At 52.2% G+C, this 25,402-nt stretch overlaps 1 protein-coding gene and 1 long non-coding RNA gene across 2 annotated transcripts; one reads left to right on the forward strand and one right to left on the reverse strand.

The window, feature by feature from the left end:
• Positions 1-758: 758 nt before the first annotated feature.
• On the reverse strand, positions 759-5,660 carry LOC132649713 (uncharacterized). Its single transcript, XR_009588208.1, has 3 exons — positions 4,313-5,660; positions 3,946-4,196; positions 759-1,291 (listed from the first exon to the last, which is right to left on the reverse strand). It is a non-coding gene; the product is annotated as an uncharacterized LOC132649713 (long non-coding RNA).
• On the forward strand, positions 1,350-8,897 carry Crygn (crystallin gamma N). Its single transcript, XM_021663454.2, has 4 exons — positions 1,350-1,831; positions 3,959-4,207; positions 5,963-6,108; positions 8,716-8,897. The coding sequence occupies exons 1-4, from the start codon at positions 1,811-1,813 to the stop codon at positions 8,849-8,851; spliced, it is 552 nt and encodes a 183-aa protein (XP_021519129.1). The 5' UTR covers positions 1,350-1,810; the 3' UTR covers positions 8,852-8,897.
• Positions 8,898-25,402: the final 16,505 nt, after the last annotated feature.

Raw genomic sequence — 25,402 nt, forward strand, 5'->3', positions numbered from 1 at the left:
TACTGCTTTGGGATGCATCTATCCTGCTGACGCCAGGACCTGGCTTCCTCGGCCTGCCAGTGTGGATGGAAGGCTGGTGTCTTTCTGGGACTCCTTCGGGCCTTCAGCAGTAGACTGGCCCTGCTGAAAGGCGCCCTCGGACTCTCCAGTGTGAAGACAGCCACTGTGGGACTACCCAGCCAGCTTGATAAGTCCTCGCTCTTTCTCTCCCTCCCTACACATGCACGCAGGCAGGCACACGCGCATGCACACACAACATATCTATCTGTCTGTTTATCTATCTATCATCTATCTATCTATCTATCTATCTATCTATCATCTATCAGGTGTATATTATGCCTTCTAGAGAACCCTGACTAGTACACCATGGAGGTAGGTTAGTGTATATGTGTGTGTGTATATATATATATATATATATATATATATATATATCTGTGCATATGTGTATATACGTATATATGGCACACGTTCTGCCTTCTAGAGAACCCTGACTAATACACCATGGAGGCATGAAGACCTGAGTTCAGAGCCCAACCCACATGGAGTCAGTGGAGCATCTGTGAACCCAGCTGTCCCACAGCCAGAGAGAGGACAGAGGCGGGAGAGTTCCCAGAAATTGCTAGGCCAACAGCAAGATACTCCATTTTCCCAAACAGGGTGGAAGGCAAGGACTGACACCAGAGGCTGTCCCTGAGACACACACACTGTCTCTCCTTTTTCTAGATTGGCAGAATACTGTTTTAATTTTATGCCCTCAGGTCAGTAATCAGAGACAAACAATGGGGTGGGTGTGCTTTGGAGTGTGGGTGCCTGGGAAGGCAACAGGCTGTTCCTGGTGGTGGTGCTCAGGAGATGGTGTCAAGGGTGACCTGCAGTTTGCTGTCTGCCTTGAGTAACTTCCCAGAGCAAACCCCTGGGCTTGAAGCTCTTCTCTGTGCAATGCTGACAAAAGTACTCTCTTCTCTCCTGGGAGCAGAGCAGCCCACAGGCTGTTCCCAGGAGCCCCCATTTGGCTCATTAGGACCCTTCAGCCTCCTGCAGCGGCTCTCTCCTTTGATCTCAGAGCCCATCCCAGGGCCACCAGCTCAGCTCCCCAGCAGCTGTGTTTACTCTTGAGGCTTCAATATACTCCGAATACCAGCGGGCCTGGCAAATCCTGACACCTTGAATCCTTGGCATCCGGGTGGTCTGTAGTTAGGACTCAGGCACTGAAAACACTTGGATGCTAAGTCCTGTAGGTAGGGCCCTACTACTACGGGTAGCAGGAGTCAAGGCAGGTGTCACCTGGGATCTTCATGGGGGAAAAAAGGATCGACAGTTGGAGTAAGTGTGGGAGGGGCAGAGTCTGGGAGCCCCCGCACCAGCCCCCGCACCAGGCAGAGGAGAAAGAGGTCCACAGCTAGTGTTGCCCTTGGGAAACTTGGACTCCATCCCTTATCCAGAAAAGTGAGAAGTCAGGAGTACCCTGAGAGTCTGCAGCCAAGTGGGAAGGGCGAGAGCCCAGGTCAGGGGCTCTGAGGGGCAAAACAAGAGGTTAAGGGGACTCTCCCAAGCAGAGGTGCTGAGGCCCTGACTCAGCGGGGCAGCAGTGGGCTGGCCAGGAGGGGTCGGATCAAGAGGCACTGAGGACTAGGTCACTTGTGTGTGACTCTGGAGCGGCGGGTAGGTCAGGGCGCCGGCTTAGCACGCCCGACAGCACTAACACGCGGGTGCCGGGCCAAGCAAATCTTTTGTCCTGGGCGGCGCTGAGCCAGCAGGCGCCACAGAGTATATACCGGGTCTCGGGTCTCGCCGCTGCCAGCGACACACCATGGCGCAGCGCTCCGGGAAGGTGAGTGTGCCCGTAGCCTCGGGGACCACACCCCTAGTCGCGTGAGCGCGCGCGGGGAGGGTACAGACTGATCCCAGATGTTCTTTGGGTGTGACAAAGTCAAGCAGGGCTGGTTGAATGAGGCGACCTCCCTCTGTTGGTTGAGGGCGTGTCTGGGGTGTGTGGGTAGGAAGGTCAAACCCGCGCTCCCCATCCCTCTTTTACAGGATCCCCAAGTCAGGAGGAGTTTGATCAGGCCGATGCTTGGAGTGGTGAATCTCTGATGGGCGTTATGGTGGAGAGTCTCTTCACTACGTGTGTGTGTGTGTGTGTGTGTGTGTATGTGTGTGTGTGTGTGTGTGTGTGTGTGAGAGAGAGAGAGAGAGAGGGAATGTGGCCTCTGTCCCCTCATCCTCCAGCATCTTCTCCTCTCCCCACTTGACTGGAGGCTGTGTTCTCTGAAGTGTGTGGAACTTGGAGGGAACCTCCAAATCCTTTGACTGCTGAGATCTTCCAGAATGTCCTAGAGGCCCTAAGCAGACCTGCCTTATGCAGGAAGGACACCCACTGATGTGGCTATCCCGTCCCTTCCTCTAGTGTCCGGGTCCTAGCAGATCCAGAAACTCTTTGGCTGCCAAAGGTTCCCAGCAAGCACATCTGTGGGAAACGTCACTGATCTGTCTGCATGGGCTGGGGTGTGCTTCAGTAACAAATAGCACCTGGCAGAGCAGGAAAGGAAGGAACCCTGGATTGATGTGCACAGGGCTATATTCCTTTGGGAAGGGTGGAAATTAGTGAGATGGAAATGATGACAATTTCTGGATGATGTGTGTGACTATTCCACAGACTCCTTCTGAGACCACAGTTCTTGAGGACCAGGGAGTTACTGAGTGATGGGAATTCCTATGATGGGGAGTGATCTGCAGGCTATGGTTGCCCCATCTATTTAGTTTGGGACAATGATAACCTCTCAGTTTTACTGCCAAGGGTTCATAAAATTCCAAGTCTGACCACCTACCTGTTATTCAAAGGTGTGTCCAAGAAAAAGCAAAAGATCTGAGGACACACTCAGTTGGCAGAATGTTTACCTAAATACATAAAGCTTTGGGTTCTATCCCCAACAGTGCACAAACCGGGCCTGGTGGTGCTTGGCTGTAACCTCAGCTTTCAGGAGATGGAGGCAGAAGGATCAGAGGTTCAAGGCTAGCCTGGGATAACTAAGACTGTCTCAAAGCCGGGCAGTGGTGTTACACACCTTCAGGCCTAGCACCTGGAAGGCAGAGGCTGGTGGGTCTCTAAGTTTGAGGCCAGTCTGGTCTACATGGTACAGCCAGGGCTACCCAGAGAAAGGCTGTCAAGGAAACAACAAAGACCCTGTCTCAAAAAAATGGGGTGTGGGGGGAGGGGCGCGACAGTGAGGAGATGAGTGGCCTTTAGCCCTCGCCTGGAAACCCTACTCTAGCTCCCACATTTAAAGAGGTTCCAGCATTAGAACCTTTACTCCCTGAAAAACAAATGATGCTGAGTTGAGGTGACTTGCTCTGCATGACATTTACGCCTTAGAAAACATTTTCCTTAATGCTATGGTGTGTGTCATATATAATAACAAACTTGAGTTTAACAGATACAGTGCAGGTCTGAAAACTGTCCAGTTTTAAGCGGGCACCTAGACAGAGGAGAAAGCCCCATCCGCAGAAAGCTGGCCACTGTGTCTGCTTCACCGCAAGCCCAGTGGAGCCTGACGTCAGCCCGCTGGCCAGTGACTATTCACTCTCTGCCCCATCAGCAAATAGCGTCAGGCATCTACTGTGGTGGGCAGGCACGGAAGTCTGGGTACCACTGAGGGTGCTGGGACCCAGACACAGAGACGCCCCAACCCAGAGTCCCTCTGAGACCACGGTTATTTAGACCCAACGGGTTGTTGAGAGGTTGGAATTTCAGTATTAGGTACTTCACTTTTTGAAAACTCAGTATTGAGTTATGACTTGTTGTGCATGACATTTCTGCCTTGAAAACCGCTATTCTGAGTGTTGTGTGTGTGAGCAAGCGCATGCTGAGCACGCCCTGCACCTGTGTGAGCACATGCAGGAGGCCAGGCGGGACCCAGGTGTGGAGAAGCCCCGACGAGCTCTCACCTGGCCTTTCCAGATCACTCTCTACGAGGGCAAGCACTTCACAGGACGGAAGCTGGAGGTCTTTGGGGACTGTGACAACTTCCAGGACCGAGGCTTTATGAACCGAGTGAACTCCATCCGGGTGGAGAGTGGAGCCTGGGTCTGCTTTGATCACCCTGACTTCCGAGGCCAGCAGTTCATCCTGGAGCACGGAGACTACCCGGAATTCTTCCGCTGGAATGGTCACAATGACCACATGGGCTCCTGTCGGCCTGTGGGCATGGTGAGTGAGTCCCTTCCCCTGGGGGCTGGGAACTGCCAGCCCAAGTAGTGGAAGGTCGCCCTGGGCACCTCCCAACTACAAAATATTAAAAACTGAGAGACGCACCTGGCATGAGCAGAAGATGCTGTGAGGACCGGGAAGGGTTGGAGACAATGCAGGAGCCCCGGGGAGTCGCCGAGGAATCCTTTTCGATCTGAGCCAAGCATGTAGCTAAATGTCAAAGGCTGGAAATCCTTCTGGAGTGTCACTGAACAGGGATGCACTCCTCCAAAGTAAAACTAGGGGTCGGGGAAATGGCTTCGCTTGTAGAGTGTCTGCAAGCACGGAGACCTGAATTAGGATCCTCAGGCTGCAGAAAAAGCCAGATGTGATGGCGAGGTGGGGACAGCAGGATCCCTGGGGGCGGCTGACCAATTAGTCTAGCCAAATTGAGAAGCTTCAGGTTAGCAAGAGACTCTCAAAAAAAAAAAAAAAAAATGGAGATTGAGGAAGACCCCAGTATTGCCCTCTGACTTACACACACACACACACACACACACAACCATGGCTGATTTGAGCATGGGCATCTAGTCATGCAGGTGTCCCGGTAGCCTTATGCAAGCCTACAACACTCTGAACTTGGAATGGATAATTGAGAAAGCCAAAGTGCCAAGGGGACCAGGAAGAAAACAGGGACAGGGCTCATGAGTTGCACAGATGTTCGCAACTAACAGCTTGGCCCGGTGTGTGGAGGGAGAGTAAATGAGGGGCACTGCTCCTCACTGGAGAAATACCCTTTCTGTCAAGTCTCCTTGGGGTAGGATTTGAGGAATGAGGGCCCCTTGGGTCACAGGTATGAGACCCGCTCCAAGTGTTGTCCATTAGGTGGAAAACATGATTCTCAGGACCAGCGCGAGCAGGCTCTCATCAGCTCCCTGGGGCTCTAGCCAGCGCCTTAGGAGTCTGGACAGGTGCCACTATGCATGGGGGCCCCTTTCTTTTCTACATCATTTACACAATCAGCTGGGCTCCGGCACATTTCATTGAAGGGATGCTTTCCTGGTGTCTCTGCCAGGAAGTGGGCATTTGGGGAGAGGCGATAGAATCGTTGGCTCTGGATGCCGCATGATGCTGTTTATATGAAGACTACACGAGACATCTCCTGAAGGCTGTTCTTGTCAGAGCCATCCAGGCTTCGCAGGAACCTGGCCAGTGGGGTGGGGGAGTCCCCTGTCCTCCGGATTCCACAGGGAGATGGATGATGCAGCGTGCTGGTGACCTCATGGTGTTGAAACCAGCAGGACCTCCAACAAATGAGAGTCAGTGTTTTAGATGTCTTGGCTTGGTGTTTTCATAAAGGGTTCTATTACACTTCTAAAATATTATCATTTGGAGGCCTGCCTGTGGCCTCCAGCTGAGGGTGGAGGAGCCAGAGCTGGGACATGAGCCCCGTAAGTGAATGCCTGAAGGGAACCAGTGACCCCTGCTCTGGTCTTCATGTGCTGGCCTCTAGGAAGCCTTGCAAGCCCTCACTGGACCTTGGGTCCTTAGTTGTAAAAGATGGAAACTGGATAAGTTCAGTGGCTTAGAGTAAGAGGGTCCTTTCTCCCACCACATCCCATGGAAGAAAATGTGTGTGTGTGCTGGGATGCGAACTCAGTGGTTCCCCAGCCCAGCCCAGGGCCAGGAGTCATCCTACATTCCTTTCCACCCGGGCACGGGGAGGAGAGACTCGGAGTATTCCCTTTTCCTTCTCTACCTGCCTGGGTCCTGGAGCACGGAGAGCACTTCCGAATAGAGATCTTCGAGGGCTGCAACTTCACAGGCCAGTGCCTGGAGTTCCTGGAGGACTGCCCCTTCCTGCAGAGCCGGGGCTGGGCCAAGAGCTGTGTCAACGCTATCAAGGTGTATGGGGATGGAGCGTGAGTACAGCGGGGCTGCGCAGCAGGCGTGGCATGGTGGGTAGGCGTCAGACCCCCTGGGTGGGCATGGTGCCCCTCTCAGGCCTTCATATGCCTAACATACTCCAAGCAAGTAGCGAATAGCTACTGGCCCATCTGGCTTTCAGGAAGGTCACAGGGCCTCAGAGGCCCCCGGAGACCGCCCCTCTGGTGTGCCAAGGCAGGGAAAGGAGCACTTAGGCAGCTGTGACCATCTCTGCTACAAGACTGAACTTCTAGGCTGTCACTTGACTCAAGAGAACCCCAACTTACGGGGTACGAAGCTATATAGCGGCCTCACCTGCTCTGAGAGGGTACATCTTCCCAGTTCAGATGACCCTTAACCTTCACCCTTCCACCTGGTGGCTATCACCCCACACCAGCTTGTTGGAGGGGTGGGCTCCAACTCCCCTAGGATAAGCAAGAGTATCTGGGAAATTTGCTTGTCTCCTCCCGTCCAAAGCAGCTGTCGGAACCCAGTGCTTGCCACGTGTGGCAGCTCTCTGGGCACCTGTTCATTGTCCACACACAGCAAAGCCATAGCTACCAGGTCACCTGATCTTGGCCCCACCCCCCAAGCTGAGGCTACCTGGGAGTCCAAAACAATTTGCTTTGAGAAATTCATGGACTAAATTGTGTCTCATGAGGCCAGAGGCATACACCTGTAAGGAAGATGTCCCAAGACCCAGGACATAGGCCCCTACCAACCCTGGAGAACCAGAGGGGGAGGATGGAAGGCAGATGCGAACACGGATTGGAGGGGCATATGATCTCTAATCTCCACTTTTCTGGGAGGAGCCAGGTTCAGTGGTCAGGAGGTGTAGGCCAAGATGGTGGGCCTCTGAGTTGGATCCAGGGTGTGCTTGTGTTTATCTCTGATGACCCTAATTAACCCTTTACATGTTATAAACCTTACAAGGGTCCAGAGGTAGCTTTGTAGATGGTGATGTCTTGGGTCCCTGGAGCCCTTTCAGGGACCTGGCAGGCAGTGAGGCAGAGCCCCTTAACTACCTCCCATGTCCCAAGAGCATTGTTTCTGGGTCCCATGCCGGCTCAGGAGTGAAGTGTCCCTCGTACCTCTGTCCCAGACGGCTCGGAGGGGAAAACAGACACATTCCCCAACACCCTACTAGACTGAGGCCTCCACCTCTCTGCATTTTAGAAAATCCTTGTATTTTTTACGTTCGTTTTTGCCTGCCTGCATGTCTGTGCCCCACATGCATGCCTGGTCACCATGCACAGAGGTCAGAGGGGGCACTGAATTCCTTGGACCCGGAGCTACAGACAATTATGAGCTGCCACGTGGGTGCTGAGAATTGAACACGGGGCCTCTGGAAAAGCAGCCAGTGCTCTTATCTGCTGAGCCACCTCTCCAGAGACCCCTTTCTCCGTTGCTTTCCCCCAGGAGTTGCAATGCAGACAGGTGAGTGAGGAGCCAGAGGACTAGCTGTTGTGCCTGCCAGGCCCCTCTCCCTTTCGGGATGTCCACAAGAGCTCCAAGGTGGCCTGGGGTGTTACCAAATAGCGGGGCTCTCCAGCGATGTGGTGGGAGGCTCAGATGATGAAGGCCTGCTCTGATCTCCAGCAGGCGCCTCTTCTCCCTCACCCCCCCCCCCCCCCCCCCCCGTTTCTTTTAGTTTTCAACCCTTGCTCTTCCTACAGCCAGACTGTGCCATTTACTAGGTGAGGGGTCAGGACGAGGCCTCTGATGACCTTGGAGTGGAGGGCTAGGGAAGTGGGCTCTGGGGTCTTTAGTGGTCTCTCTTTTTCTCTGAGTTCATCCATGAGCAGAACCTTGGACTAAAGGGCCAAGGCTTGTTTTCTACTGTGGTGAAAGGGAGGGAGGGGAGGGCCGGAGCTCAAGTCTGAAGCGCAGAAACAGCCCCTGACCGCGGGTCCTGCCAGTTCTCTGGTGCAGCCAGACCTGGAGGCACCTCTCCATCTCTCTAAAGTTCCCCAGGCCAGCCCCCACCCTGACCCCCAAATGTGGGGGCGGTCCACACGGCGACTTTTCCTGCTCTACCTACCGTGCTACACTTGCTGAGAATCTCTTCCTTACACTGTTCCTAGATGGAGAACACCCTCCTGGTCTTCTCCATCAATCTTTCCGCACCCCTGGCCCATGGTGTATTTCACCTGCGTCACAGCCGGCTGGGCTGTAAAGGACCAGGGGCCCGGAGCATACTCCTCCCCAACAGAAGGGAGCCTATGCCAGACCTCACCTCACAAGGAAGGCAACACAGTCCGCTTGCATGGAGCACAGGCCACACCAGGACTGTTGGCTTGAGTCCCTGGAGTGGACACACAGTGGGAATGGTCCCCAGTTGGTGTCAGGCATGCTGTCAGGAGCTGGGTACTCCATGCAAACGGCCCTTCGGTGGGTGACTGGGCAAAGTGCACCACCGAGTCACTCCCGCCCTAGTCATGGTCGGTCAGTTACTAGGCAGTCCCCATCTTGTCCTACCCCAGCACCAGACCCGAATCATCCACTGTGCTCAAGGCAATGAGAAGCTAGAACAGAGGGGCGGGACCAGGGAGGCGTAGCCGCGTGGCTCCCTCCTGGTGACCCGCCCTTCCCCTGGCCTTCAGGTGGGTCCTCTACGAGGAGCCCAACTACCGCGGCCGCATGTACGTGGTGGAGAGGGGCGAGTTCCGCAGCTTCTCGGACTGGGAGGCCCACAGCGCGCGTGTGCAGTCGCTCCGGCGGGTGCTCAACTTCTTCTAGTCCCAGCCGGGTGCGCGCGGCCCGCGGAGGCAATAAAGATCCTGAAAGCGGAGTGCTGGCCGGCCTCGGAGTGCTTTCTGGGCCCCTCCCCGGCTGGTGACCCCAACCGGGCACGGGGAAGCCTGCTGGAGCAAGGAAGCCAACTCCCATCGCTCCCAAAGCCAAGCCAAAGCGGCCGTCGCCTCGGGGGCCCAGGCCGCAAGAGGGCGGAGGCGACCAGAACGCAGCAGGGTGTTTTGTCCCGCCGCGGGGCCCCACCCGAGAGGAGGGGCGAGGGGTTGGGGGGGTTAGAAGATGAAAAACACTGTTGGGAAACGGGATGGGGAGGTGAAAGGCGGGGCGGGGGAGTAAAGGAAGGACGGGGCCCGGAGGTTGCTGGGAAGGGGGTGGGGTGGATGAGAAGAGGAGGGGCGGGGCCGGAGAAAAGAGGGGTGAGTTGTGGGGGGGGGTTGGTAAGAAGAGGAGGGCCAGGGAAAGGGGGCGTGGTCAAGGGGCTGATGTAGGGAGGGGCGGGGCCAGGTGAAAGAGAGGGTCGGAGTCTGCCCCAGGAATACCAGGAATGGAGACCCGGGAGAAGCTCTCAGGGTCCAGAGGCTCTAGACAACATCTGTCCCTGCAAGGTATCACTGGGCCTCCTCCTTCGCGCAGCCGCAGGTGCCAATAGACAGAGCTTCCCTGCGGGCAGGGTCCGCCTTGGGGCTAGCTGCAAATCTGGAGAACATGTTCCTAGGAATGGAGGAAGGGATTCCTGTGCCCATGCAGTGAGTGGGGTTTCAGGTAAGAGCGTCCACACCATCGAAGGCCAGCGTTGTTCGGCCTAGCTCCCCAGTGAGAGCGGAAAGGCTCCTTGAAGGTTTTTTTTCCCCATATATGATGGTAGTCCAAGTATTTCCCGCCCGACCAGTGTCTCCCGCCTTTCCTGTCTCATCTCTATCTCTACCTCCCTACACTGAACGAAATGGAAAAAAGAATGCTATTGAAGATCACTTAGTTCACAAAGGATGATGCTGTCACCAGGAGCTGGGCAGGGGACAAAGATAGGTGAGTCCTATAAATGTGCTGGGGATCTCCTGCGTCCCCCAGGACAGTAGAGGATTGTTCTAGGTAGAGCGTTATTAAGCAGTCTCTGGGTAGAGAAACACAGGGACGTCTTCTGCCACCCAAATGCCCAGAAGGAGTGTGTGTCCCCAGGGTTCTCCGACTCCTGCTTCGTACCACTGAGAAGCCACTGAAGCCGAGGGGACCGAGAGCTCCGCAAGCGGACCCTCCATCCCCGTGAGGCTCTGGCCAAAGACCTGAAGAAAGCACCAGGAAAAAGCAGCAAGATCCCTTCTCCGGTTTCAGTGTTTCCCCTCGGGAGCGGAGTTTGTTTAGTCAAGCCTGGGTGTCTCGCCTGTCTGTAACAGCAGCAGGCCTCTCTGCGGGAGAGAGCTGGAGTCAGCTTGTCGCCCTGGGTGAGCCTGTCTGTCAGAAGGCCTTCCCTGAGGAGGTCAGGGCCCTTCCCCTCCTCCGCCACACTGTCCACCCCCACTCATACCTCTGAGGAGAGCAGAGTCCAGCTGTCCAAGCTAAGGGGCTCACACTTTTGCTTACACTGAGGACAGCATTATTAGGGGCGTTCACTGAGCACTGATTTTCTGCCAGGCCCTGTGGTAGATATAGTTCATGCAGCTTTACTTGACATATACAATAACACTGGTGCTTATTATCACCTCTGGACAAATGAGGTGGTTAGACTCAGACAGATGAAGTAATTTCCTTAAGGTTACACAGTGAGCAGGATTCAGACCCTTTGCTCCTACACTGAGCCACACATTTGCATATATCGGCACATTTGACTTGAACTTGGAGAAAACCGGAAACCTCTGCTGGCCTGTTCTTACTCTGTGAAACAGACGCAGTCCTGTCTGTTATAGGCACCGTACATATGTAAGAACGAAAGTCAGCCATGATGATGCAGGCCCCATAACCCTGAGCAGAGGCAGGTCCGCCACTGCGCGTTCAAGGCCAACTTCATCTACAGCAAGTTTCAGGTCAGCCAGGAGTGAGGGCCTGTCCGCAAACAAACAAGCAAACAGCAAACACAACTAAATAACCCAAACAACCTACGAGGAGAGGCCGAGGCTGCACCACAGCATGTATGTACCTAGTGCTGTGCAGCTGTGTGCCGGACAGGGTGAAATGGCCACGTACCTGAGGGGAGCAGGAAAGCACTGTGTCACAGCAGGACTCGGCACTCTCATTCAGACCTGCCCTGTGCCTGCTTCCACAGGTGCACAGTGGGCTGATTACCCACCTTGGGGAAAGGGCTTCCTCCCCCGCCCTGCTGCCTAAGCCAGTTGCGGGGGGCTCCTCCTGAACCTGCCTCCCTCCCAGCTCCCGGGCACAGAGGCACCTCCTTCGTGCCTGTGCTCCACACAGCTTTGCACTCCCGGGTGACCTCCCCGTCACCCCAGCCCCCTGCTTGCTAATCTGTCAGTAAAATCTGCTTTTGGTCAGAAAGAAGAAAAACAAGCTCCCCGCTGCAGAGCCTGTGGGCAGCTGTGCAGTTTATCTGAAGTCCATCCAGGGGGCCGATGGACCGAGGATGAGAGAGCCCTTAGTCCCGCACATGCTTCTCATATTTCTGTCTCCACTCTGTGGTTTGGAAAACTGGGGCCTTGTAGAGCCATCTCCTGTGTCTTCAACCCTGAGTCCTTCGTGATCCTTCAGGCCCCTTGCTGACCAGGCATCCACAGGCATTGTTTAGCAAGCCCAGTCAGGCCACAGGGAAAACCTTTCTCTTTGAAGCCCACACTGATGTCTAGCCATGTCGGTGGTATGTCTCTCCCTCCTCCTCAGCCCATACCAGGACTATGCTACAGTCTCTGTCCCCTCCCTTCCCTGGCCTCCCTCTGCCCTATCTCCAGCTGTGTCCTACTTGGCCACTCCTTGGCTGGAAAGCCTTCAGAGCAGAGCTAGGCCCTAATGCCTGGCTTCCCTCTAGGATCCTCAGAAGAGTTTTCAACCAAAACCTGTATGGGACAACACAATTCTTGCAATCCAGCTTACAGTCTTCCTGGCTGAGGGTGTCTAGGGGCAGAGCACCTGCCTACCTGTGTGAGGCTCTGGATTCTAGCCACACCACAGTCAAATAAAAAGTAAACCACTGGTGGGGCGGGGCAGCTCATGCCTTTAATCCCAGCAGAGGCAGGCAGATCTTTGTGAGTCTGAGGCCAGCCTGGTCTACACAGAGAGTTCCAGTACAGACAGAGTTACGCACAGAGAAACCTTGCCTCCAAAAACAAAACCAAACCAAATCAAACAAACAAGCAAACCAGCTACCGCTGAATTCCCTTTGACGTGTTAGTTACTCTTCTCACTGCTGTGTCAAAATACCCTCAGAAGCAACTTTTAGGAGGTGTATTTAGGCTCATGGTTTCGGAGGGTGTAGGTGTAGTCTGTCACGGTAGCCAGACTATGGTGGCCTTTTTACATAGTGTCAGTTGATGGGGAAGGAAGCTGGGAGACCCAGCCAGAATCAGAGATACGTTGTCTTCAAGGCTTGCTCCAGAGACCCATATCTATGAGCGGGGCTGTACGTTCCAAAGATTCTACAATCTCCCCGAAACAGTGCCGCCAGCTGGAAGCCAAGTGTGCAAGCATCTGACCCTGTTGGGGGGCATTCTACATTCAGATCACACCAGCTGGAGAAGAGGCAGTACTGGGGGGTGTGTGGCAGTGTGGCCCCAGTGGTGTGAACGGCCCCACTGCCACCAAGCAGTACACGCAGCCATACTGGCTGTGGTCGATTTGACGCTATGTGGATTTTGCCCAGGACAAAAGCTTCACCTTCTTGCTGAGGTACTCAGAGTCTCAGAGCCATTGGCACACAACTGTGGTACCCTTCCTGACCCTCCAACATACTGGGTCTTACTTGCCCTGTGTGTCTCATATAGCCCTTATCCCATTTGTCACCTTTTTGTTGATCTTAATGGTTCCCATTGATTGCAGTGTGGGGAGGGGTGCCCTGACTGGAACCTTAATGGTTGACCGTAGAGCAAGGTGGAGTACCTGAGCCTAACTCAACTTTCCCAAGCCCTGTTCAGGCAACACCTCGACAGCCTGGTGTCAGCCAAGACACAGAGTGACTTTCCATCCTTGCTAAGCCTGTCCTGTACAGTGCATGCTTTTAGAAAGAGGCTGTTGGCTTCCCTGCCGCCTGTGGACCTGCTGTGCCTCTGTGACATAAACAGTCCTGTGGAGACCAGCTGCAACCTGTCCTCGTGACTCCTCTGCACGTGTGTGCAGGGTGGACAGCGTCGGCAGCCTGTAAATGTGCAGCTCCTTTCTTAGAATGTGGGGGGGACACCCCTGGAGCGGCTGGCACATGCGCAGCGTTTTGCTGGGTAAGGGGGTGGATCCAGGGAGCTGGAGCCTGGGTCCAGCTCAGACGTGTGCAGCCCTTTGTTGAAAGGGTGGGTCAGCCTGAGTGGTTGGTGCTAGGTCAGCTGGGGCTAAGTGTTCCAGTCTGTGAGACCACGTGTCTATACTGTCTGGGTGGGATGGGGCCAGCCATTGTCACAGAACGGGTTTAAAATTAGGTAGGACTCAGGCTGGAGAGATGGCTCAGAGGTTAAGAGCACTGGCTTCTCTTGCAAAGGTCCTAAGTTCAATTCCCAGCAACTACATGGTGGCTCACAACCATCTATAATGAGATCTGGTGCCCTCTTCTGGCGAGCAGGTGTACATGCAGACAGAACAATGTATACATACTAGATAAATCTTAAAAAAGAAAGAAAGAAAGTAGGTAGGACTCAGGCTGAGGCCTAAAGCACTTTAATGAGTAGCCACAAAGACCCTTTCTATCCACACCACCAAAATCCCATTGGTGAGAAAAAGCTGGTTTGCCTTGCTTCTTCCCTTTGTTATGGAAAAAAGGTGAGTCTAGTCTGCAGAATGAATGCCAGGACAGCCAGAGGTATAACAGAAAAACCCTATCTCGAACAAACAAATAAACAAAGAAATGGACACTGTACATTAAAGGAAGCTTTCTATAGCTTCAGGCCTCAACACACACACCCCCTAAGCACTCATTCACAGGCTTCTGGGCTCTCCCTTAGGCCAGCAAAGCGCTATATATTAAAAAAGTGAGATATGAAGCTGTATGGTGGTGGTGCATTCCTTTAATCCCAGCTCTCTGGGAGGCAGAAGCATGCAGGTCTCTGTGAGTTCGAGGCCAGCCTGTTCTACATAGTGAGTTCCAGGACAGCCAAGACTACATAGAGAAACTTGATGTAAGAGTCTGGTTTGACAGACACCTGTATTTCAAGGACTCGGGAGATTGAGGCTCCCAAGTTTGAGGTCAGCCTGGAATACATCATGAATTCCTATCTAAAAACAATACAAAATAAAATAACCTTTGAGGAGATCTCTGGGGAAAAAGCTTAAAACAGTAACAGGAAAAGGCAGGACTAGGTGAACAGTTCATCACGGAGTCATGTTCTTTGCTGGAGAAGACCCCTGATTGGGCCAACGCAGGAACGTGGCTTGGGCCACATGACTCTCTTGAGTCTGAAAGATAAAAGAATGAGTTTTTTTTTCACACACAGCAATTCCTGGGCTCTTGGCCAGAGAAGAGCTTCTCCTGGGGGCGTCTGGACCCAGGCCAGTGTTCACAAGCCCAGGCTCAGCAGTGTTCCCGCAGTGAGGAAATGATGGTTCCGAGGTTTGCTGAACATCAGCTCTACGCCTTCCGGATCTTAAACCTTTTAGGGAGTCTGCTGCCAGGCAGCTTATTCCCAACAGATTTAAACATGGTATACTTTAGGAAATAGTTTCCTGGCGTGACGTATTCAAGAATAATCCCTGGTGCACAAGCAAGCTGTCTTGGAAAACTCTGTAGACCAGGCTAGCCTCCTACCCTCAAACTCAGAGATCTGCCTGCCTCTGCCACCACCACCTGGCTTAAAAAAAAAAAAAAAGACTTGTTTCTAGTTGTGCATGAGTGGATGCGTGCATATGTCTGTATCTGTCTGTGCCTGTGTGGGTTTATGAATCTCCGTGTGGGTTTGTGCTTGTGAGAGCAAATTCCTACAGATCCCAGAGCCCTCGGTCTCAGTGGAGCTGGCATTACATACAGATGGCTGTGAACCACCCAGTGTGGGTGTCGGGAACTGAACTCAGGATCTCTGCAAGAGCAGCCATGTTCTTAACCTCTCAAGCACCGTTTATCTCTCCAGCAAGGTGTGGTGATCTCAGCAGCGGGGAGGCAGGAGGAACCCCAAAGCTTGCTGACTAGCCAGTCTTACCAAATTGCTAAGTTTTCAGCTCAGTGAGCAAACGTCCCTCAAAAAACAGGTGGAAAGTTGTTGGGAGCACAGCATGAAGGTCCTCGTACTCAGAGCTTCGGGGAAACCAGGAATGTTAAGCATACAGGACTGTCCTCTCAAAGGAATGCACATAAAACCTGTTCTTCCCATCCAGAAAGCTAGGAATTGGAGGTGATTAATAACCCGGTGGTCTGTGTCATCTGTTGGGCTGGGCCACAGCAAGCTTCTACAACCAGGACCAGAAGTGGCTAGTAATATAAATGACCCTTCTAGCCAGGGGCTCCCCAAATGACCCTTACATAATCTGTATAGTCAGAGGCTCCCCCAAGCTCCCACAGGACCAGAGGTGGCTATAGCCCAGACGAACTCTCCATTCCATCTATACAGAGCCTTCCTTGGGCCCTTAAGCTAGTACAGGTGCCCTAGCTCTAGAGTCCAGCTTCTTGGGAGAAGTGATGCGAATGTAGCAGAGATGAACCCTGGTACTCAAGTTGCCTTCTACTTTTTATTTGGTCCAGGAGCCCAGCCAGGGCACAGTGCCAGCCATCCACGGTGGGCTCCTCCCCCTCAGTTAACCCAGTCTAGAATCTCCTCCACAGACATGCCCAGAGGCCTGTTCCCATGGTGATTCCAAATCCATCAGGTTCCAAGATTAACAGCCACACACCCGCATGCCTGATGGATTTGAAAAGTCTCTTCATTTATGACTTTCTCGGTTCTGTTACTATAAGAACTCCATGAAACAATTAGCATGTTCGACCATAGTTGAACGGAAATCTCTGGACATCGCCAAGGCGCCCCCACCCACACTCACCGCCCCAAGGAGCTCAGGCTGCTGTCTTGCTCCAGGACCTTGTGATGTGTAGCAAAAGTGGTGTGAACCGACCCTCCATTGCAACAACATTAGGTGCCAATAAAACTACTGTGTGTGTAAAGTGCTTGCTGTGTACTTTGTGAGGGCTTGAGTTTGAATCCGCAGAATCTGTGCAAAAACGCTAGACTCGCTGCAGATTTAATCCCAGCACCCCTCCAGCGGAATGGGAGGCCGAGACGGGAAAATCTCCCAAAGCCAAGCAAGCGATTGGGACGGCTTCAAACAAGGTAGAAGGATCAACAAATGAGATTGTCCTCTGACCTGCCCACATGTGCTATGGCACGTGCACGCTGGCACCTACACACAGATGGGCACAAGTATGAACATGTTATACATATCACATACGTGCACACACACAAGTGAAAAAGAAAAACAAAGAAGCCTGCTGTAGATATCAGAGTCCTTAAAACTTTCTGTCGGAGATGGACACTACCAGAGCTGGAGAGAGGATGGTTTGGCAGTTAAGGACACATACTGCTCTTGTGGAAGCCCTGACTGTGCTTCCCAGCAGCCGTGGGAAGCTCTCCTTCCTTTGCCCTCTGTGTCCCTAGACACTCTTCTTGCTTGTCCTCAGTGGCCTTCTGGCAAAGCCCCTTTCCTGCTCATGCGCACTAAGCTCAGCTTTCTGCAGCCACCACTCAAGGTCCTGTCATGCCTACTGCTGCAAAAGGCAGGCCTGGTGGGGGCTCTGCCGCCCTGGCTCCCAGCAGAGAGGGAGAGAATGCCCGTGCTGAGCAGCCCAGCCGTGTGAAGCTTTGCTCAGAAGCTCCTCAGGGAGCAAGCTGCAGCATCATCGTTCTGCGCGCAGGGCGAGCTTCTGGGGGGGTTCGAAAGCAGAGCTCCCTCCTGGGCCCTCTCACTCAGACACATATGACTTTACAAACGTGTGCTCCCATGCTCGCGTTATCATCCAACTGATGCGCAGATACATACTCGCACACACGCTTTCTCTCTCAAGACGCATGTGCGTGCCCACAAACCTTTGCATGTGCACGCGTGTTTTCTCTCTCTCTCTCTCTCTCTCTCTCTCTCTCTCTCTCTCACGGGAGCACTCGCAGCCTTCATGCATCCATATGCAAGCACGTTCTCCCTTTGCATTAGCACACGTGAACACTCACACGAGAACACCTTCTCGCGTGCACGCTGGCGCACAGTCTCTCACAGCTGTTCCTCCTGACCAGAAGCCCTACTGGGTCTGCCGAGGCTCATGTGAAGAGTGTGTGACAGCTGTGTCTGGGATGGGATCTGGATATATTTTGACAGATGCACACACTTAGGGAAACCGCCACCACAGCCCAGAGAGTGAACTAGTGACTTCTGAATTGTTTCTTCTGAGTCTGTGTTTGTTTTTTTTCCTTTTCTTTTAGAGACGGGATCTCAGTATGTGGCCCCAGCAGGCCTGGACCTCACTGTGTACATCAGGCTGCCCAGACTAATAAGCGGTCTACTTGCCTCTGCCTCTCCAGCGCTAAGCCTGTGCATCACAAACCTTGTCTGGGTCATGTCTTCCTTTCTTTGGGATTTTTGAGATGGGGCTTCTCTGTGTAGCCTTGGCTGTCCTGGTGCTCCCTTTGTAGACCAAGCGGACCTTGAACTCACAGAGATCCACCTGCCTCTGCTGGGATTAAAGGCGTGCACCACCACTGGGTCAGATCTTAAAATATTTTTCTTTACACTTACTTATTTTGGTCAAATATCGGTTATACAAGCCTTTGATCCCACCACTTGGAAGGCAGAGGCAAGTGAATCCCTGAGTTCGAGGCCAACCTGGTCTACAGAGTGAGTGCCAGGACAACCAGGGCTACACAGAGAAACCCTGTCTTGGTGAAAAAAAACAAAAAACAAAATATTCAAATAAACAAGCAAACCAACAACAACAAAACCAAAAACCACTTATTTGGGAGGTGGATACGCGCATGCCACAATGTGTGTGTCAGGGTCAGGAGACAGCTCGCGGGAGGCTGTTCTCTCCTTCTGTCTCGTGTGTCCAGACACTGAACTCCGGTCTTCAGGCTTGGTGGCAAGTGCCTTCACCTGCTCAACCATCTTGCAGTCCTAATATCATTTACTCATTTGCGTGTTTATATACTCATTTATTTTATGTACCCGAGTGTCTTGCCTGTGTATGTCTGTGGTGGTGTGCATGCCTTGAGCCCACAGAGGTCAGAAGAGGACATCAGGACCTCTGGAACTAGAATTGTAGATGGTTGTGAGCTGTCTTATGGGTGCTGGGACCCAAACTCAGGTCCTCTGCAAGAGCAACCAGTTCTCTTAACCACTGATCCGTCTCTCCAGCCCCCATAAAGTCTTATTTTTATTTATGTGTATGCATCTGTGTGATTGAATGCCAGTCAGTTTCCTCTTTCTGGGTGAGTCCTGGGGACTGAACTTGTGTCGTCAGCCTTGGTGGCCAGTCCCCTTACCCGCTGAGCCACTTCTCTGGCCCATCTTTCCTTGCTTCTTGTGCTTGAGGTCCACTGAGATCTTTGGATCTCTGGATTTATAACTTTCATCTTCCGGTGTGGTAACTTTCCCACCATTGCCTCCTCTAACAGTTTTCCTCCCTCTGTTCTTTTTCCTAAGACTCGTGATAACTTGGTTCATGCTGGTTAACGTTGTTCTGCATCACTGGTTTTCTTTATTTTTAATAGCCTCTTTGTCTTTTTCAAGTATTTTTTTTTCCTTCTGTGTCTCATTTCTTGAAGTCCACACTTCAAGTTCATGATTTTCCGTAACATCTAATAAGCTGTCAATTCCCATCCAGGGTTGTTGCTTAATTTCAGATATTTTATCTCTAACTCAGTTGAGGACTCTCATATTTTCAATAGTTTGGGGGGAGGGGAGAGAGGATTTGAACCTGGAGCCCCAAGTATTCTGGGCACATCCTCTGCTACTGTGCTGTACCCTGGCCCCACATAGCTTTTTAAACATGTGAAATGTAATTAATAATAACTGCTGGAGAGGATCTTCGAGGTCAGAAACACACACATTGTTCTCTTCACTCCTCTGTCCTACCAACAGCAGCCATGTTGCTGCCCCAAATACTTGGTTGTTTCCCTCCCTCAGGATGTCCACTGGGCCCTGCAGGGTGCCCCTTCCTGCTCTGTGGTCTGGAAGTCTCTCAAGGCAGTGAGCCAGCCCAGCAGCTACAGCCCAGCGGTAGCCTGGACCTCATTTTCCCCATCCCTTGGGATTGCTAGCGTCCACAATCCCTGATGGCTTATGTCTTGAAAACAACCGTTCTGTGTGTCTGGTTTTGCTTCTTTTGAGTGAGAGGCAGGAGGCCTATCGGTCCTTGTCAGTCCCTCTTGGCTGGGAATGGGGGCAGAGTTCACGTGTTGGAAGCTTTGCAGCCCCGTTTCGGAGTTGGCTCTGCCTTCTCGGAAGTTCCTGGGATGAGGCTGCAGGAGATAAAGGGGGAGTCTGGGGTGGGTGGTGGGAGGTTACCGGCTGGCTTGCTGCTACAGAACACAGCCCTGGTCAGAGACCCAGAAAGGGCTGACATTCTAGGGCCGGATGTGGGGTGACCACAGAGAGTCCTGCGCATGTGCAGACTAGACCCCCACCCCCGTGCCCACATGGTCTCAGGCCCAGAGGGGCCATCAGTGGCCATATGAGGGAGACTGGACTTTTTGTTGTTGCTGTTTGTTTGTTTGTTTTTGAGACAGTTTCTTTGTGTAGCCCTGGCTATCCTGGAACTCACTCGTAGACCAGGCTGGTCTGTCTCAAACTCACATAGATCCGCCTGCCTCCGTCTCTCAACTGCTGGGATTAAGTGTGTGTGCAACCACTTCCCAGTGAGACCGGAGCAAAAAAACACCAGTGAGTGCACACACCGTAGCACAGGTCAGAGGACAACCTGTGGGAGTCAGTTCTCTCCCACTATGCGCGTTTCAAACCCAGGTTTTCAGGCCTGGCAGTGAACGGCCTTTACTTCTGGGCCATTTCATCAGCCTAAGACTGGATTTTCTAAACCTCTTTTTTTATTTTGAATCTGAGTGGAATGGGCGGTGATCCCTCAAGCCAAGCTGAAAGAAAGGGTGTGTGTGAGGGGCAGGCAATGAGCTGGGGGAGGGTTAGGGCAGGCCAGGTCCCAGAACTAGCTGAAGATGGATGAGGGTCTCTGTTCTAGGCTTCTCTGCACCCCAGCAACTCCCACGTGCATGTGCGGGGTGCCAAAGGCTGATGTGCTAGTTTTTAAATACTATTTTTCTGTGCACATGTTCGTGTGTGTAAGAGGCACAGCTTATAGGAAGCACTGGAGGAACGAGAATTGTGAAACATGGACGCTTTTTCTTCCCTCAAGGGAAGGAATGATGCCTTTACACCCGGAGGCGGGGAGTGGATGTTGTTTAACAATCTGGTGATCTTTTGGTATTCTACTTAGTCAGCTTTCATCTGGACCCCCAAAATCCTGAACAGCTTTTTAGGCCCTAATCCTGAGCTTTATCTCCCTGTGAATACGACCCATCCTTATGAAAGAGGTCATCCTCCATCAACAGAATCCATCCTTACGCTTGTTACAAATCCTTCCTTCTGAGGCCCTTTGCCTGAGCGGTTACCAGTCGCTAGGAGTCATTGGAAGGGTCGCAGGTGCTTTGCTCTAGAGATGTGTGTCCCTTGCAAGGAGGTTTAGATGTGGCCATCCCTGAGTCTTTACTAAAATAATTATCACGAGAAGACCTTTTCCCAAAGTTTTACTGTGTAAGCAAAATAAGCTGCTTGGTCAGACTCTGAGATTTTTGAGCCAGCACCTGCCATCACACAGCAGAATGCTTTCTAAGCTCTTCCCTTGCTGAGTAAAACCTCCCTGAGTGAACACAGCACCTGGCTCCCCGTTCGTCTGCTGATGGCACCTGAGGCTGTTTCCGCCTCTGCCACGGGGAGCCTTCACATCTGCACTTGTGTTTGGACACACATGTTCAGTTCTCTGGGGTAACTCCTAGGATCAGAGTCAAAGTTACTTGCCTGAGTGAGGGAACCAGACAACTTCCAAAGTGGCTGCACTCGTTCATGCTCTTGCCAGCTCCAGTGGTTCCTGTTCTTGTCAACACTTGCGGTCCTCCATTTTTTAGGCTATGGCCATCCTTGTGGAGGCAAAGTGACCTCCACAGGCCTCATGTTTCTGAGAAACAACTTTATTGACATGTTGTAACATGAATAGTCCAGCAGCGGGTGTACCATCAACACAGCCATTTTAGAACTTTTTATCACCCCCCAAAGAAAATCCTGTATGTTCTATCCAGCACGCTTGTCCTGGTGAGTTGTGGGGTTTTGTTTGTTTGTTTGTCCAACTTGACAGAAGCCAGAGTCATCTGGGAAGAGACTCCTCAGCTGAGAAGTGCATCTGTAAGACTGTAGAAGAGTCTGTGGGATATTTTCTTGGTGAGCGATTGAGGTTGGAAGGCCCAGCACCTGCGCGTGGCGCCACCTCTGGGCATGTGATCCTGGCAAAAGAAGGCAGGCTTAGCAGACCATGAGGAGAAAGCCAGTGAGCAGCATTCCTCCATGGCTTCTTCTTCAGCTCCAGCTCTTGGTTCCTGCTTGAATTCCTGCCTGACTTCCCTCAGTGACGGACTGTGACCTAGAAATGTAAGCTGAAATAATCCCTTTCCTCCTTAAATTGCTTCGGTCAAGGTGTTTACCACAGCAACAGAAACCCTTGAGTGGAACAACATCCCCTCATACTCTCTCAGACCCGCCCAACTCTAGGTGACCATTTCTCTGTGCACACATCCTCTGTCACCAAAACACAATCACCTACCGCGTGAGCTCTCATGACTTCTCTCCCTTAACGTTTAGTGGACAAACACTTGCCTAGCACGCATGACGTCCTGGGTTTGATCCCGAGTACCATAAAGAAAAGCATTCAGGGTCCGCCACGCTGTACACCCCACTGTGTGTCCACCACACTCTGATGCCCACTCGCTCAGCAGCCGATGGACCCTGGGGTTGTTTCTAACCATTGGCTATTTGTTACATATCATCCTATCCATAGGTGGATTCACCAGGCCACACCACATGCGTGGAGGTCAAACGGCGGTGTGGGGGAGCCAGCTCTTCCATCTTCCCACCAGGTCCTACAGATGCATGGACGGCAATCGCTCATCGGCCATTTGTAAACTATTTTTGGAAAAATGTCTACACGAGTTGTGTGTGCATGTCTGCACATGAGGTTCACAGGCACACACAATCACACACACATGTGTATGGATGGGTGTGCATGCGGGTGTTGGGTGCCTCCCATCACTCTCCACCCTGTGGCTTTGATGAAGGTCTCTTCCTGAACTTGGCGCTCACTGCTTTTCACTTAGGCTGGAAGCCGGTATGCTGGGAGACAAGCTCTGGTCTTTCTGTGTGAGCAGCCAGCACTCTTAACCGCCAGTCCTTGTGCCATAAAGCAGGAAGAAGTCTTAGTGTGTTCTGCGTTCAAACTTTGATCAGCTCTGTGAGATTCTTCCATTCCGAGGGTCCTTTTCGATTTCTCAACAGTTGTTCCCCATACCTTGGTTCCCCATACTATTTGGTTTGTGAGGAAGGATCTCTGAGTTCCCCAAGGCAACCTAGAAGTCACAATCCTCCTGCCTCAGACTCCTGAGGGCTAAGATTACAGCTGTGGGCTTGAAACTGCCTTTTGACGGACAAAAGTTTGGATTTTGAGTGTTTCCCCTAATCCTCAGATTAAGGGCCCCAAGGCGATGCTGCTGGGTGTAGGAGTGGTGCCCTGGATGGGGATTTCCTAGGTCTTTCCTCTTTTCCTTGTGTTCTCTGGCTTCTCCATGCCTCCAGCATGCTACACCAACTCCCCCCAGGCCCGTAGCAGCTGGGTCAGCAGATCAGGGAACAGAGTCTCCAAAACTGTGAGCCAAAACAAACCCTTTCTCTTCCTAAGCTCACCTCCGGCGTTTTGTAATAGTGACAGAAAGCTGGCTGCACATAGTTTTTAAATGATTACATTCCACCTGGGTGACGGTGCTCGCCCTTAATCCGGTGGATCTCTGTGAGTTCGAGGCCAGCCTGGGCTACACAGAGAAACCTTGTCTCTAAAGAACAATATAAGGAAGCTGTGTGTGGCTCCAGGAACTGCCCCTGGGGTGGAGGACACCCCTCACACTCACCCCAGGTGTTCTTGCTTAAGGTCAACCTCTCCTTTTTTGCTGTCTTCCTCCTCCTCTTGGGGGTTCTCTGCTCTCTTTTGCTGTCTTCTTCTGTCTCCTTCTGCTGGTTCCTGCTCAGCAATATAAGCCTAAGCAAACGTCTCCATCCTTTGCATTCTTTCACTATACCCTCTAGATCGAGCCTGCCTTTCTTCAGCCAACCTTGGAGCCACCACCATGAACCCCATTTCTCTAAAATATTTCCTGGCTTGTGCACTTTCAGCCTGGTGCAGATCATACAGGGAGCCCCTGAGCTCTTCTTTTGGGAATAACTCCCAAACAGGAAAGACCTCCATCTTCTTGAAAAATACTCGTACTTAGCACATGGTACCCAAGCAAAGACAATGATGATGGTCACTTTCACCCCCAGCAATGCAGCTGGTACCAGAAGGCTAAGAGGCTCCCTTTGGGTGCTGGTGAGGTCCAGCTGGGCCCTGCCCTAAACTCATTCCCATTATGTAAGGCAATGGCTTTTCAGACTTGCCTTGCCCTGAAAGATCCCATTTCACAAGCAGTTTGGGATCCATTTTGAGGACGGAGGATGACCGTGCATCTGTCTGTCACAGCTCATGAAATACACCATGAAAAATGACACCCTGGCAGTAAAAAGGGGGTGGGCATTGTACGAATCTATTGGGGTAAAGTAGTACTGTTGGGCACAGGAGCATATTAAAACCATGCCAGGAAAACAGGGCCTTAGAACTTATTGGACACATAAGAATAGGGTGTAATTCTCTCGCTGGGGGCCTGGCAATAGCCCCTATGACTACCTGATGTGCACATCAAAGGGTAGACAGGCAGAGAACTCCACACTGCACGGGGGGGGGGGCTTCAGCTCCACCCTCACTGCTGACACAGCCTACTCTGTTTTTTTCTGCCTCGGTGTTCAGCCACCTAGATGGCCTGTCCATCCACCTATAGCCATTACCCATTAATGACTCTCTTCCCAGTCCTGTCCTGTCACATCCACAGCTGGACTCAGCTCTGTAGCTCAGCTCTGGCCTTGCAGCTGGACGCTACAAGAGCAGCTGCAGGCCCTCTCCAGAGCGGGCCAGCTGGCCTGATATCCCACCCCCACACAGTCAGTATGCCTATCAGTTTCCCAGCTTTGGCATCCCAGGCCTCTTTGAAACTCCTTGCCTTTTTAACCATTCTATAACACACACACACACACACACACACACACACACACACACACACGTATATATATGCACACACATTATATAATCTGAAAGTTAATGCTAATAGAGTTAAGACTGAATAAAAGCCCGTGTTTGCCTCCTTCTGGACTATCAAGGAGAGCATGGTGGGAGGACTAGTCTGACAAACTACCCCACTTGCAACACCTTGTTCCTCAATAAATTCTGACACCGCGAGAAGACACAAATGTAACTTTTATGTTTCTGACAGTGTGAGCTCATGACAGGGACCCCAGAGGGTGCTTCCCTCTGCTACCCCCCCCCCCCGCCCACCTTGAGATTAGCACCATTCTAGATGTTTCTCAGAGTCTCCAGAGGATCAATCTTCCTGACAGGGGACTCTGCAGCTATCTTGTGTGGCCTTGGGATGGTCACTCCCGGCACCAGGTGGTTATTCCCATTGATGCTGAGGTTCTTCTGAACAGCCTGCTCTTTCCCTCTCGGAAAGTGTCTGTCCTCTTTCCCACCCCTCCAGAGCCTCTGTTACGGTGCTTTCCGTTCCAAAACCAATTAGCTCTCAGAGACCACGGGCTCCTGCAGGCTGGGACCACACTGCAGTGTTTGCTGACGTCAGCTTTGCTGCCGACCTAACTGGCTTCTGGAACTCAGGCTTTGTTGCTTCTAGGTGAACTGGATGCTGCTTTCAAAGTTCTTGTCTCCAGGAAAGCTCTTCTTATAGACATGACCCATGCCAACACGGTAACTACACAACCACACAGCCCCTGGGTACAAATCCTCCTCGGAAATGAGGCTTATGGCTCTCAGCTCCACTGGCAGAAAGAGCAAACATGAGTCTTTTCTATCCACTACTATAAAGCTTACGTTTAGGACAAGGAAGTAATTTTTAAAAAAGATTCATTTATTATTTATACAGTACTCTGCCTGCATGTGTGCAAGCAAGCCAGAAGAGGGCAGCAGATCTCATTATAGATGGTGATGAGCCACCATGTGGTTGCTGAGAATTGAACTCAGGACCTTTGGAAGAACAGCCAGTGTTCTTAACCTCTGAG

Source organism: Meriones unguiculatus, chromosome 21 (genome assembly GCF_030254825.1).
Source record: "Meriones unguiculatus strain TT.TT164.6M chromosome 21, Bangor_MerUng_6.1, whole genome shotgun sequence".
In the NCBI taxonomy this organism is placed as follows: Eukaryota; Metazoa; Chordata; class Mammalia; order Rodentia; family Muridae; genus Meriones; species Meriones unguiculatus.